The 13,627-nt window shown below is 33.9% G+C and overlaps 2 protein-coding genes and 1 long non-coding RNA gene across 9 annotated transcripts; 2 read left to right on the top strand and 1 right to left on the bottom strand.

Annotated features, from left to right (window-relative positions):
• Nucleotides 1-1,409: 1,409 nt before the first annotated feature.
• Nucleotides 1,410-10,256, top strand: LOC128866706 (glucoside xylosyltransferase 1). Of its 6 annotated transcripts, none has more exons than XM_054107643.1 (6): nt 1,410-1,578; nt 1,635-1,920; nt 2,795-3,137; nt 3,197-3,298; nt 7,511-9,845; nt 9,908-10,256. In XM_054107643.1, the coding sequence occupies exons 1-5, from the start codon at nt 1,454-1,456 to the stop codon at nt 7,555-7,557; spliced, it is 903 nt and encodes a 300-aa protein (XP_053963618.1). In that variant the 5' UTR covers nt 1,410-1,453; the 3' UTR covers nt 7,558-9,845; nt 9,908-10,256. The 6 variants fall into 6 exon arrangements, with proteins under 6 accessions (XP_053963618.1, XP_053963637.1, XP_053963628.1 ...); XM_054107662.1 differs by having other exon boundaries at nt 7,511-9,907; nt 10,077-10,256; XM_054107653.1 differs by having other exon boundaries at nt 7,511-10,019; nt 10,077-10,256.
• Nucleotides 10,257-10,730: 474 nt separating this feature from the next.
• Nucleotides 10,731-12,566, top strand: LOC128866735 (programmed cell death protein 6). 2 transcript variants are annotated; one of them, XM_054107697.1, is made up of 5 exons: nt 10,731-10,903; nt 11,025-11,400; nt 11,455-11,535; nt 11,594-11,773; nt 12,459-12,566. In XM_054107697.1, the coding sequence occupies exons 1-4, from the start codon at nt 10,842-10,844 to the stop codon at nt 11,636-11,638; spliced, it is 564 nt and encodes a 187-aa protein (XP_053963672.1). In that variant the 5' UTR covers nt 10,731-10,841; the 3' UTR covers nt 11,639-11,773; nt 12,459-12,566. The 2 variants fall into 2 exon arrangements, with proteins under 2 accessions (XP_053963672.1, XP_053963679.1); XM_054107704.1 differs by lacking the exons at nt 11,594-11,773; nt 12,459-12,566 and having other exon boundaries at nt 10,737-10,903; nt 11,455-11,592.
• Nucleotides 12,057-13,587, bottom strand: LOC128866747 (uncharacterized). Its single transcript, XR_008454951.1, has 2 exons — nt 13,500-13,587; nt 12,057-13,405 (listed from the first exon to the last, which is right to left on the bottom strand). It is a non-coding gene; the product is annotated as an uncharacterized LOC128866747 (long non-coding RNA).
• Nucleotides 13,588-13,627: the final 40 nt, after the last annotated feature.

The following is a 13,627-nucleotide window of genomic DNA, read 5'->3' as shown; positions in this document are numbered from 1 at the left end:
AAAATAAGTGCCGAAAATTGGAAAAGTATCAGCTCAGCATTTGCAACAAGGTTGCAAACGCTTATATGTGTTGCGATACTACCGCCTTTATTACGTGCCTAGAACAAGCCCTGACGAGTTTTGCTGCTATTGAACTGGCCAAGTATACTTTGTGTATTTTCGGCACGTAGAAATTAGTTCTATTGTAATTATCTTCGCATCGTTTACGGTAAAAGTGAGGATGTGTCCGCCGCACTCAATAATGCCAGCAATATTTGCGACCCTGTTACTTGTTTGATGGCCTGTTGCTGATACTCGACGCAATATTACAGAAGTTATAAATAAGTTTGAATATAATTTTGAGCTAAAAACAATAAATAATCAATATTAAACTTTAAAGTTGTATTAAATAAAAACTCACTTTTCCTCTTCCATTCAACTCCGCAGTAAAAACTTTTGTACCACGTTTGAGCAGCTAGTGATGGTCATCCGATAATCAACATTTTATTTTTTATTGCAGATATTTTGTGACAGAACGTAATGGTGTTTCCTAAAAAGTAACTCTGCCGCAATTATTAAATCTGTTTCTCGCCGCGACGTCGGCATCTTCCATCACTCGTGCGTTTACCTTATGGATGGCCTATCGACAGGCAGTTCAAGTTGTAGTGATCTAGGAGATGTCGTCCTTTTTTCGCCCATAATTTTTGGCGTCCATGAAGAGGAAACTCTGCGGACTCGCATTACAACTGCAGTGTACAACCAATTCGCTTTTTTAACCCTCATCTTTTACCTATAGCCGCTTTTCTAGACTTGCTTTCGATGTACAACCAATCCGCGTTTTTTTATCCTCATATTTTATTCCTAGCCGCTTTTCTAGACCTCCTTTCGATATTTCGGTTTCAGTTGAGTTTTCGGTTTTAAATACTCCCGACGTACTATACCTCGGTAGCAAGTGTAAGTTCCAGCATATTTAGTGGAGGGCCTTGAAAGCAGATAGTTTATACTTCTTTATGAATAGCACCACTTCATTTTATGTGGAGTTGACATTCAATCCACTCCCCCTGAGTCAGCTATTAACAATGCAGAGAGCATTTTGTATCAGTTCGCTCAGAAGTTGGAGATACTTTGGTGATGCTGCTAATACAATTTCCACTTAAATGATGACATAATAGCAGTAATTTGCAAATTTAAAAGTAGAAAATTGTCATAGAATGTCAAAATGTCCATGAGAATGTGAACAAACGAGCAAAAAAGCGGACCACTTTAACAGCTGAGACATACAACCGAAAATCAGTTGCTTTAGTGTCATTATCTTGAATGAATTCGCCTTGTTCCAATCGTTGAAATATTTTGACAGTTGATCCAACCAGTTGGATGGTGTGAGCCTTGCAGAATAAGTTCCATGCAGAGAACGTAAATCAATTTACGTTCTCTGTAAATACATTAACGTTCTCTGCATTATGTTTTATCCAAAATGCGGCTTAAGTTAATAAGTGCGTTTCTAGTTTTATTTGTATTAACGTTTACGTATCTAATTTTCTATCGATCTGTGTTCAATATTAATTATCCTTTAGTGAATAATGGCCATTTCAATAAAAGGTTGCTCCAGTAATTAAAAATGTTATGAACACGCGTTTAAATAGTTTTATTTACAGATCTCCGGTTTTTAATATTGCCGTGGTTGTTTGCGGTCATAGATTACAAGAATCGTTAGTAATGATCAAATCGGCTCTTCTGTTTAGCCAATTTGATGGCGGAAATATACATTTCTGGATATTTGCTGAGAATCTGCTAAGAACTGAACTTAATGAACGATTAAATGATTGGCGGAATTTTATACATTTCTCTTTTGAGGTGATGCCGCTAACTTTTCCCAAACAGAATAGAAAGGAATGGCAGTCACTGTTCAAGCCGTGTGCCTCTCAACGGCTTTTTTTGCCGGTAAATAAGTAATGAGTTTATTTTGTTTATTTTTAGTAATCACCCCAAATAATCAATTTAAAAAAGTGGTTCTGCTAAGTTTTGGGGACTCAAGCCACAGGTCGTGCTGCGGATGTACAGCGTAGTGGTTTTACCAATTTTAACGTATGGATGCCTGGTTTCGTGAGAAGTTCTTCGGAAGACCTATCACTAAACTGGGGAAGAGTGCAAAGGACTATACGTCTTGGCTTCACTGGAGCAAGTAGAACTTGCCCCAGTGGTACCCTGAATTGTCGTTTTGCACTTACTACCCATCGACTTTTACGTTATTTCCGTCGCTGCTTAAAGTGCAAAGCACTGCACTGAAGGCGGTACCTCTGTTGTTGTTGTTGTTATATAGCATACTAAACCCTGTCAGAGCAATGTAAATTTCCGTCGTCTCTATCTAGTCCACCGTCGGCTCTATCTAGTGCACCGTACCTGGTACCTCTGTCTTCACTGACGGTTCCAAGATGGAATCGGGAGTCGGAGCAGGGATTTTCTGTAAATCGGTCAATTTATCTATTTCCTTAAAATTGCCGGATACTGCTGTCTTTTCGATCCTGCAGACATGCAAAATGCTTAGGCAACTTGGCAGCGAGGAGATATTAAACCTTTTTTCGATAGTCAAGCCGCGATCAAGGCTCCCTTACCAAGCCATAGTGCAGATGCAAACTGTTCAACTTCTGTAAGGAGGTGATCAATCAGCCGATAAGCTCAAAAAAGAAAACTTCACTTCCTTAGCAGTGGTAATATATATCATGTCTGCCAACATACATTCAAAAAGATTTCATCATGGTATTTTCTCAAAAATGATCTTACATAAAATAATATAACATTTATTTATTTATTACAGTTACTACTTCCTGAAGTTGATTCCGTTTTGTATGTGGACACAGATGTTATTTTCTTGTCTCCCATATCTGACATTTGGAAACATTTTCAAAGATTTAATGCCTCACAGTTTGCAGCTCTCACCCCGGAGCATGAAGATGAAAACATTGGTTGGTACAATCGTTTCGCACGTCATCCTTACTATGGGCGGATGGGAGTAAATTCTGGTGTCATGCTTATGAATCTGACACGAATGCGCGTGCACAAATGGGTCTCGCATATAGTACCTATATACAATGAATACAAACTACGTATCACATGGGGTGACCAGGATATAATAAATGTTTTCTTTTATTATAATCCAGGTAAAGCTTCACATGCATATTTACCTTTAAATAAACATAACAAATTTTTAATTTTTTAGATTCACTTTATCTGTTGTCCTGCGAATACAATTATAGACCAGACCACTGTATGTATATTAGTGTGTGCAACGCATCTGTTGAAGGAATAAAACTGTTACACGGTAATCGGGGCTACTTTCATTCTAATAAGCAACCTCTTTTTAAAGTAGTGTATGAAGCAGTAGAAAGCTACAAGATTGGCTCAAACCCCTATTATTATTTTGTGCTACCACTAAATTCATCATTAAATGAAAATGCGGTAAAAGAAACAAATTGTGGACTGCTAACGGAAGAAACGATGTATGTTGCACGACAAATATTTGGGGTGTACCATAAGATTATGTATGATTGAAAGCTAATTCTAGGTACTATACTCTTTCTTATATATATGCACTCTTCAAATATGTTTTTACGGAAACTATGTGCAAAACGTGAGTTGTATTTGCTCCATAATGCTTCAAAATCGTGGCAGTGTTGTACTTCGGTCCTTTGTCCAATACCGGATTTGACAATCTGATTGACAATTGATTTTAGTCTAATCAGATCGAAAAACCTAATAAGCTAAATATTAAAATGATAAAAAATATTGGGTACCGTTTAGTTAATTACTCAACGATTTCGGGTTGTTGTGCCCAAATGGTTGGCTCGATCAAAACAATTTTAACACAAACTTGTAGTCAAGAGTCCAATCTTAAATTTAAAAGAAAATTTACAAATTTCTGGGCACAAATTTATTAATAAACTCAGCTTTTTTTTTTGTAAATTTCGGAATTAAGCATACATTCATTACTTTTATTCTGCCTTAAAGCAGCCATTTAATAAATTTTTATGTTCACATCGACTTAATACATTATTCTATTAGTTAATGCTTCTTTTATTGCTTTAGTTTAGACTAAATTTATTAAATATAAAATTTTATTAGAAATTTATTAAATAGAGAATCTTATTAGAAATTTATTAAATAACATCTTTATGAAAATCACGTTTGCGCTTTGGATAGCATATTCAAATTAAATGGCGATGAAGGCATAGGGTGGTGGCATTCGAGCAACAAAAATATTTTTTAAACAAGATATGTCAAGAATGGAATATATGACAAAATAGGTAAAATTCGTTTGTCGCGCATTCGCAACTCAACTAAAACTTTCCATCATTCCATTTTAAAGCCATTTCTAAATTAAAGCCGAATTCAAGAAGAACAAAGCTACTCTAATCATACGCCTTGATGGCGACATTGAACTGTGGAATTTTAGAATATCTACGAATAATAAGACACAAAGAGAACAAGCAAAAACCCAGTAAGCATAAATGATATTAGTGGCATTATTTGTTTGTTTACGAGTTTTGGAATTGCTTTATATGCATATAGTAAAAGTCTGCAATAAACAGTATTTTAACATAAAAGTTGATAACATTTTCGCCGAAAAATTAAATATGTATATATAGTGCATATGTATGAAAAAATTCAGTATTTTTGATCCAAATAACTTCACACTTTATCTGCCAAAATGATGTTTTTACATTGCACCGCAACGGCTGCCCAAAAGTTTGTAGATGGGTTAGAGAAGAGTGCGCGTACTTCTATTAGAGCTTGAACTGTTTTCTTTCCAATAGGTTTAAATACCACGCCCTCTCCGCCTACTACCTCAAAATCAGTGGGTAATTAACTAAACATTTCCTAAAATATTTATTGTTTTGTTCACTTCCATAGTCACAATACACTCTCCCAAAGAGAGATACTGACAAATGTTTACTCGAAACCAAAATTTTCAGAAACTTGCAAGTTTCAATGAAAGCTAACTGCCAGGAGTTCTTGTCGAAATTTCGAGCAATTTCATCACAGTTTAATTAATATTTCGATAGTGGAATCCTTGATTAAAGTCAACGACTCCACATTACTTCGATCATTAATACGTCTATTTTTTCCATCTCCTTATTGAAATTAACTGAAAATTAAAAAAATATATATGTACATACTTACCTTGTTCTATTTTTTCTGGGAAAAATTTGTTCAGCCAGCATAAACTTCCCATCTTCCTCTTTCATATTCGCCTTCCATGCCAGTTTTCTAGACATCGCGAATGCGATTGTGATAATTCGGTACAATTATTTGCATCACGAACACACCAAATAAAACACAGCTGTATATACCAACATGAAACTAAAGTGTAATTCCATTCGCTTAAGATTATTTATTTTTGTGCTGCTATTTAATTAAATTCATGTTATATAAATAAGCAATAATAATTTGTAAGTAAGGGTAGAGGTTGGTCGTGTTTGGTTATTTTTCCACAATATATTTAATTGTTGCGAATATAACCACCTCACCCGATTAAATGTAAAGATGATAGTTTACAACGTCCCCTTAGTATAACAATAGCCTATGTGCTCATAGGCTATTATTTTTTTATTGAATTTTTGGATTCTCCATCGACGATTTTATATGTGGTCAAAATTTTGTGAAATTCTAATTCCACAAAGTGGGTCAAAACGTCAGTCAAAAAATAATAAATATTTACAGACATAACGAGATTTGAGTGAGAGCTACTTTCGACAAAAAGTTTGAAATTAATTTTCTCAAAACATCAAAAAAATTATAGGCTATTTTAATACTAAGGGGACGACAAGACGGCAGCAGAATAGTGCTCGCTCATCCGCACGGAAGGCCCAAATATTATATACTACAAGACTGAGACTGAATTACTTACAATGTAGAGAATATTAAGGTGGCAACGAAAACCGCTAATTTGTTCTTATTATATTTGACAGCTAGGTGACATCAGTAAAGAAAATAAACAGGCCCTTGTATGCATGATTTATTTTATCTTTTCACTTGCTTTCGCTTATTTATTTAGTGTACTGAAGTCACGACAATCTTGTATTCTATCATTCTTGATATCGGCCCTTATTGTCTTGCTGTGACTGTATTCAAACGATACCTAGTTTTTAATCAATGTAGTCACAGCAACAGTTTGACGAACAAGCATTTACAAGATCTCTTAAGAATTAGTCGATACTAGCATGAATTAATAGCATAATTAACAATTAGAAAATTAATACATTTCATTTCCATTATTTGGTTTTATGCAATATTTTTAGCATTAATAAAATATATACGTAAATAAATAAAAATAGTGAGTTTAATTGTCTTCAAAATTAATTCATCTAATATAATTTTTCTTTAAAATCCGTCTTTATTTATGTAAAAATTAGAATATTAATACATTTTAATTTAACTTTTCGCATTGATTCTAATTAAAACGTTAATTAAAAATCTAAAAAAGAAATTGAAGTGAATTAAACTAGCTTTCATATTATTTTACATAATAAAATAATTCCCCTTTATTATTTCCTACTCAAATGCTTTCGTATCAACGTTGAGCGCATAGTTGCCAACTTGGTGCTTGGAGTACTAGATATAGTGCTTTTTAATTAAAATTAAAACACCAAAAAAAATGGTTGAGTACCTGGTGGTCATTTTAGTGTTTTTTTTTTTCTGAACTCAAATGCAATACCACTTTGATCAAAAAGTTTCCGGAATATATGTATTTAGAAAATTCAAGATACAAGTTTATTCCTCAGGATTAATATTATCTCCTTTAACGGCACATTTTTCGAACTCTATTTTCGGTATAGCCATCAGAGCCATATCAGGTGAATTTGATGGCAGTTGGATGGCCAAAAAGTCACTGAGAATAATAAAATCACGGTGCAAATTCATAAGATATATAATAAAAAAAATTATATTATATAAAAAAAAAAAAATTAAAATTTCCAACTTTTTGGAATGCATACTCCTGTTCCACTAAAAATCGGTTCGAGTAAACGGTGTAGACAACTTTTTCACACTCAACTTTTAATTCAACTTTGCATTCAACAAATCGCCTGTAAGAATTTAATCATCTATACATTTTTTTAGTACTGTAATAATTGAATGCAAGCTGTTCAATCAGCTGTTCGCGTGACGTCATTGCAGCCAACATAAATAACAAATTCCCATGTTTGTATACGCTGAACAGATAGAATTTACTTATGCGTATGCGTTTATTGAATAAAAACTATAATAATTAAAAACAAAATTTGCTCGTGAGTTTTTTTTGTTTTTTTGTTTTTTTATAGGTTATTTTGTGATTGGCGATTAGAAAAATTAAGTGTACGGTAGCAAGTTGAGTAAAAACCAATCAAAATAAGGCATCAGATTGCGATTATTTCACTTTCATTTAAGTTGTTACTCGGGATTTAGAAATTTCTCAATCGCATCTCACAGGTATATTACTAAAATTATTAAAATTTCATTATGTATTGCTTATTATTCCAATTTTTATTATTTACAGCAATGATCTTAAAACAATTAGAGCTCCAACATTTACTTCGAAGCTAACAGAAGGCTGGTATCGATGAAATAGAGTATGACGGTTTGGAAAACCTTGCCGACTACATTAGTTACAGACTGTAAATCCCCAGCACTTGCCCACAAAGTGAATCTGTTAAAACATGCTCTTGGATGAACCATTTAAATGAAGATGGATTATCTGTACCAAGTAAACCTGTGATGGAGTAAAAGCAGCAATTGAAAGATATTTTTAATACACATAACTAAAGATTTTTTCAAGAAACATATTGGCGGTTCTAGTGACATAAACTGCTATATTAAATTTAAAAAATGTGTATATGTCTCGAATGTATATTGCTATAAGGAAAAAGCTATACTCAATGGAAAAATATGCCAAAGAATCCGGCCAAGAAAACAAAAATATTGTTACGAACGGTGACAGTGTTCGCGAACCAACTGGCAACAATAGCGAGTAGACGAGATGCCAAAACAATAACATGAATTCGCCTTGTTAGCGAGAGCAGATAGTGAGACAGAACTCTCCAGAAGATGGGAGCTGCCCTATCTGGAAACTGCGATAGTTATTAAGCACACTTATATAAGCAGAGCTGCAGACGCATAGGGCATTCCATCTTAGGATGGGCATGTAAGCGAGTGAACGAAAAGTAATATAGTCATGCAGTCTTAAGGTGAATGTGTACATATGAAGTAAAGCAGTTTTTTGCCATTAATTTGTGACTTTCATTTGGCAATCCAGTGATCGAATCCAGAGAAATTATTATGAGAGATTTATTAGGATTTTAACGTAAGAAAATTCGTAACAATATGATAAAATAATTAAATAATTGAGAATGTAAATAATATATTCATAATAAACTAAAATATTTCTCGAAATTAAAACTAAACCTTCAATGTTATTCGCTAACTATTAATATTTGAACCAAGGTACCTGCAACTGAGTTAAAAGATATAAGTGAGCCGTAAACAGAGCTTCATGTAAATATTATCACAACATATCTCTTGTGCATTAAACTTTTTCAAACATCCAACTATAGCATGCATAAATTGGCTATCTTTTCCACGAGTATCTAACAGCAACTTCCAAAGAAGAGCTAGTCGAAAGACATTTTTAAATACATAATAGAGCCTCGCACATTGAAAACTTTATCAACCGGCTTTAGTCGGCTTCCCTTATTCTTCCTCATTTTAAGGGATATGCACTTAATCGCCGCCAACTAAATAGTTGGATGTGCAGCCAGATTGCGAGCAAATTAAAGTCTATGGACTATCGGCTGACTGTTTGCTCAGCAAGGCGCTCCTTATCGTGCATCCATTGCAGACTTGGTCGACCAACGTGTCATACAGCAGTACGTGCCCATAAAAAAATTGTAATTTTCAGAAAAAGTCAAAGTTGTCGTAAGACATCTAATAAATGTTATGCGAATTACCTTGGAAACGTTTGTAAACCTCTGAGAGATTTTTTCGTTATGTTTTAAACTGTAAGCAAATTATAGCACTGAAAGCCCTCGTAGCCTGCCTGCTAATTAAGTTAGGGTTGTTTGGTATATATTCCCTATAAATAATAATAATAAGTGAATTGTAATGTTTATAAAAATTTAGTAATTTTTTTTTTTTTTGTTATGATTTAAAATGTTTTATGTAAGTGATTTCAAAATTGAAAGAAGAAATAACTTGAAAGAATAAAGAAAGAAAGCGCTATAGACAGAGGCTGATGCAAAAGCAGTTTAAATGTAATATAAATTAAAACCTAATCTGTAGTTAGTACAAATGCAACCCTGTGAAAGCAATTGCCTAACGGTTAATTGTGCAGTGTGTACTTCACCACTAACCGCAATATTTAGTTGGATCAATGTGCTCACCTACTGCCTCACCCGATCAAATAGTTAGTCATCTAAAAAGTCTGCAGTGTGCAGTGGTTGTTATGACTATCGGTTACAAACGAAGTTTTGTAAAAATTATCGATAGTCTATCGGTGGCCTCGATAGTATTGACTTTGATACGTAAGACGACTGTTACACGCTCAATATTTATCCAGGATCACGATATGTATTGAACTTAGCATGTGATATTGATAGATCACGATCCATATCACAAAATCTTTAAATATCTCGCGATATATCGTTATGAGTTGTATTTTGTACTAAGTAGAAAAACCGAGAAAAACGGTGATTTTTTCAAAGAAAAAATATATATATAGTGTGCTTGTATATTTCTTCATCTTGAAACCATATTTTTACTCCTACGCTCTCTCTTTTACGCGACCCAACAATATGCATCACCCAATAAATGAACTTCTCGAAGAAAAAGTTGAATAGGTAAAAGTATGCTGGAGACTAGGTTTGTTGAAAGTGATTAGTTAAGTGCTCGTTTAACCCAGGTAATTGTTGCCTTCAAGTAAAAATCGCCTCATACAAACACCCTCGTAAGCTTACGAGATGGAGAAAACACAATTATGAGACCAAGGAAATAAAAAAAAAATCAACCTTACTGTATAACAAAACATGTTGATGGTTGCTACGTGCTAATTTATACTATAAATTTTCCAGCAATAAGAAAACGTGACAGCAAATGGGAGCAGTTCGTCAATATGGTGTTGATAAAGATGTGTGGAATAAAATAGAAAAGAGTTGAGTAGAATTAAGGAATTGGGTATGTGAAAAGCGCACATTACCTCCGAAAACAAAATTATACAGTAATCCAACATCGAGATCGCAACCTTTTTTGTCGATATGAACTCTCAAAAAAAATTACTCCGTTATCCCTAAAGTAATTTAATCTTATAATCATTATTAATGGATAAATAATTCATAAATTAATGATTTTGAGGTTTTGAGTAACCTCCTGAATCTATTTTTATTTTAATTAATAAAAATAAAGCTGCATGCTAAATGGTGAAAGCAAGACTTATAACAATGCCTTCATGCGATTTTTTGTCTCCTCCCAAACAAATAATTTCTCCTCCGTTGGATTGAGTATTCGTAGCGTTGACGTCTCAGTGAATTTGTATTCTATCATTTTTAAAACGAATTGCCTAAAAATGAAGTAATTCGGTCTCAAAGTTTTGTATGGCGATTTACGCTATTCGAACGGTAATTATTTCAATCCATTTTAGAATTCACAATGAAAATTAAAAAAATAAAGAAAAACTTTAGTACCATCGAAAACAATCGATAGTCAAAACAAAGAACTTTTTAATTAACAGTTGTGTGAATTATCGATAATATCGATAGTATGCGAACTCTATTTCTAATGTAAATAGCGTTAAGTTTGCTTGTTGCATTGATGAATTAACATACGTGTTTGTTAAAAGTATGGCTTACAGTTTTCAATCCTCGGTGCCTGATCAACAATTCTTGTGGGATGTATTCCAAAGGTAACATACGATTTGCGTAATTAAAAAGCTATTCGAGCAGATTCTGTAATTCAATTCAATTACAATGAAGTTCACTCGGAACTGAATTACAGAACCTGCTAGATTGTCACTTTGTTTTTAGGGTCGACAAAGATCGTAGCGGCCATATATCTGCTGATGAGCTGCAAATAGCTCTTTCCAATGGTACATGGAGCCCATTTAATCCAGAAACAGTCCGTTTAATGATAGGTATGTTTGACCGCGAAAATCGTGGAACGGTTTCATTCCAGGATTTCGGGGCTCTATGGAAATATGTTACTGACTGGCAGAACTGTTTTCGATCTTTCGACCGGGACAATTCAGGAAATATAGATAAAGAGGAACTTAAAACTGCACTGTCTTCGTTTGGATATCGTTTATCAGACAATCTTGTAGATATTCTCATTCGTAAATTTGACCGCTTTGGAAGAGGAACAATACTGTTCGATGATTTCATACAATGCTGTATAGTCCTATACGTAAGTCCATTATGTATTATATTTGCCTAAAATTTTAATAAAAATTCTCACTAGACTCTTACATCGGCATTCAGGCAGCATGATTCGGACATGGATGGCGTTATTACTATACATTACGAACAATTTCTCAGTATGGTATTTTCCTTGAAAATATGAGCATTTGAACAAATATATGTATATTTTTGACACTTAGTTAACCCTTGAAGCATCTCGTCGGATTTTTGTTCTTGCTGCTTGAGAAACCGTTTTCCAAATCCACTAGGTTTTCAATGCCGTGAAATTTGTAAATAGTCTGTTAAACTCATCTGACAGTAGATTTGTGAAACATGATATTTGGGTAGTGTTGGCTCAAAGAGAGAGATGTTTTCGATGAGTAAGTATGAGTCATGAGACGTAACTACACATGCCGGGTATACGTTATCAGGTAATTCCTGGAATCCGAGTGAAAGTAAATATACAGTAGGTTCTGTTTTTATGCGGTTTTGAAATAGTGCGGTTTTTTTTTAAATTACAAAATGCATGTCGACCTATCGGGAATTGTACATATAAACAAGATTCTAAACCAGCTAAGCAAAAACTCATCACAGATTACATCAGAAATGCTAACCCTACAAGTATGGAAGATATATAAAGATATAATTTTCAAAGATACAATATTTTGTTTATGCGATTTTATTTAATTATTTCAGATTCATACGGTCTATGGAACGTATCTATAGTAATAATATGGGACTAGTGCCCTTTTTTATGCGATTTTATTACATTATTTCAGATTTATGCGGTTTTAGCATTTGAAACGTATCTATAGTTTTACTATAGAACTAGTAGCTTTTTTTATGCTGTTTCTTGCGGAACGTATCTACCGCATAAAAACAGAACCTACTGTATAAGTAATGTGGATAATTCGTTCGTTCGCAATGTAACTTGCGGTAATTCATTTTTATATTAGTTTGTTTAATTTAAAAATCTCAAATCTTAATATCACAATATTCACTAAGCTGTGCTCTAAATATGCGAAATCGTGTAAATTGTTCTCCATTTGCTTGCTTATTTGAAAGATGACGTCATCGGTGGTTAAAGTCGCAAAAAATAAAGTAGCTGTTTTCGAAAGGTGCCACATTCCGGGTCTGTCTACCATCGTTTATCTCCATTACGGCTTAAAGTAGATTACGTAGTCGGCTCAATTATGAATGACTTTTTGATGCATTTCTTTAATATCTTACAGACCTACATTAAATTTTTTCCTACACATTTTACTTTAAATGGGCATAATTTCCAACACACCCTAACGTGCAAATTCAATTACGTGGACAAAATATTTACAAAAAGTTGAAAAAAAATCGTTTCGACCTTAAGTCTAAAAAAATTAAATATTTCACCCTTAAATCTAGCGAAATAAAATATCACTTCAGTCTTAAACCTAAAAAACATCTTTAGACTAAAAATCTTCAGTTCTAGGTGAGGTCAGGAACAACATAAATCGTCTTGTAAGTATTCCAGAAATGTTTTTAACATTTCGGACAAACTTTATATGGCGCATTCAATCTGTTTGTTACTTCCACCTGCAGCATTGTTGCGTCTCATTATTTTTCTTTGCTGCCTCAGGTTGCTCAAGTGGATTTTGCCACTGTCAGTTCCTGATCGTAGTACGTAGTGGTAGATATAATATTTGATCGGCTTAATTGATCACGATTCGGCTCTCTCCGGCTTTGCAAGTCAGCCTATATTCTGCAAAAACAAAAAATAGTACAAATGGAATCTACATGCTTGCTTTTTTCCATTCGATGACGGTTCTTCTTGATGGAACATGAGAATTAATTATCCTCATAATTTCTTCCCAACGATCCGATCCAACTACTGTGTTGTGAACGATTGTCGTTCCCCTTTCGCCTTCTATTTGAGTTCGGAAATCCCAAATTAACTACATAACGATCGGCTGTTTTCGCGTTGCCCCATTTGTTTTAGCCGTTTACTTCGCACCGTCATGGTATGCTTCTAACTCTTACTGTAAGCAGGATGTTCAACGTAGTTCGTGATTTTTCTATTCTATTTTCTTTTGTTGCAACATTATATTGTATAAAACGGTATAGTGCCATTACCTTTGATGAACTCGCTTTCTGCAGTACAAAACCCCAACGAATAAGTGGCAGACGAAGCAAAAGCTCACTTCAGCCAGATGATTATGTTGTAAATGTGTCATTTTCAAGGTGAATAATGTGGCAACATT

The sequence above is a fragment of the Anastrepha ludens genome, chromosome 2 (genome assembly GCF_028408465.1).
Source record: "Anastrepha ludens isolate Willacy chromosome 2, idAnaLude1.1, whole genome shotgun sequence".
Lineage (NCBI taxonomy): Eukaryota > Metazoa > Arthropoda > Insecta > Diptera > Tephritidae > Anastrepha > Anastrepha ludens.
Note: the sequence above shows the minus strand (reverse complement) of the source record. Positions and strands in the feature narration are given on the sequence as shown.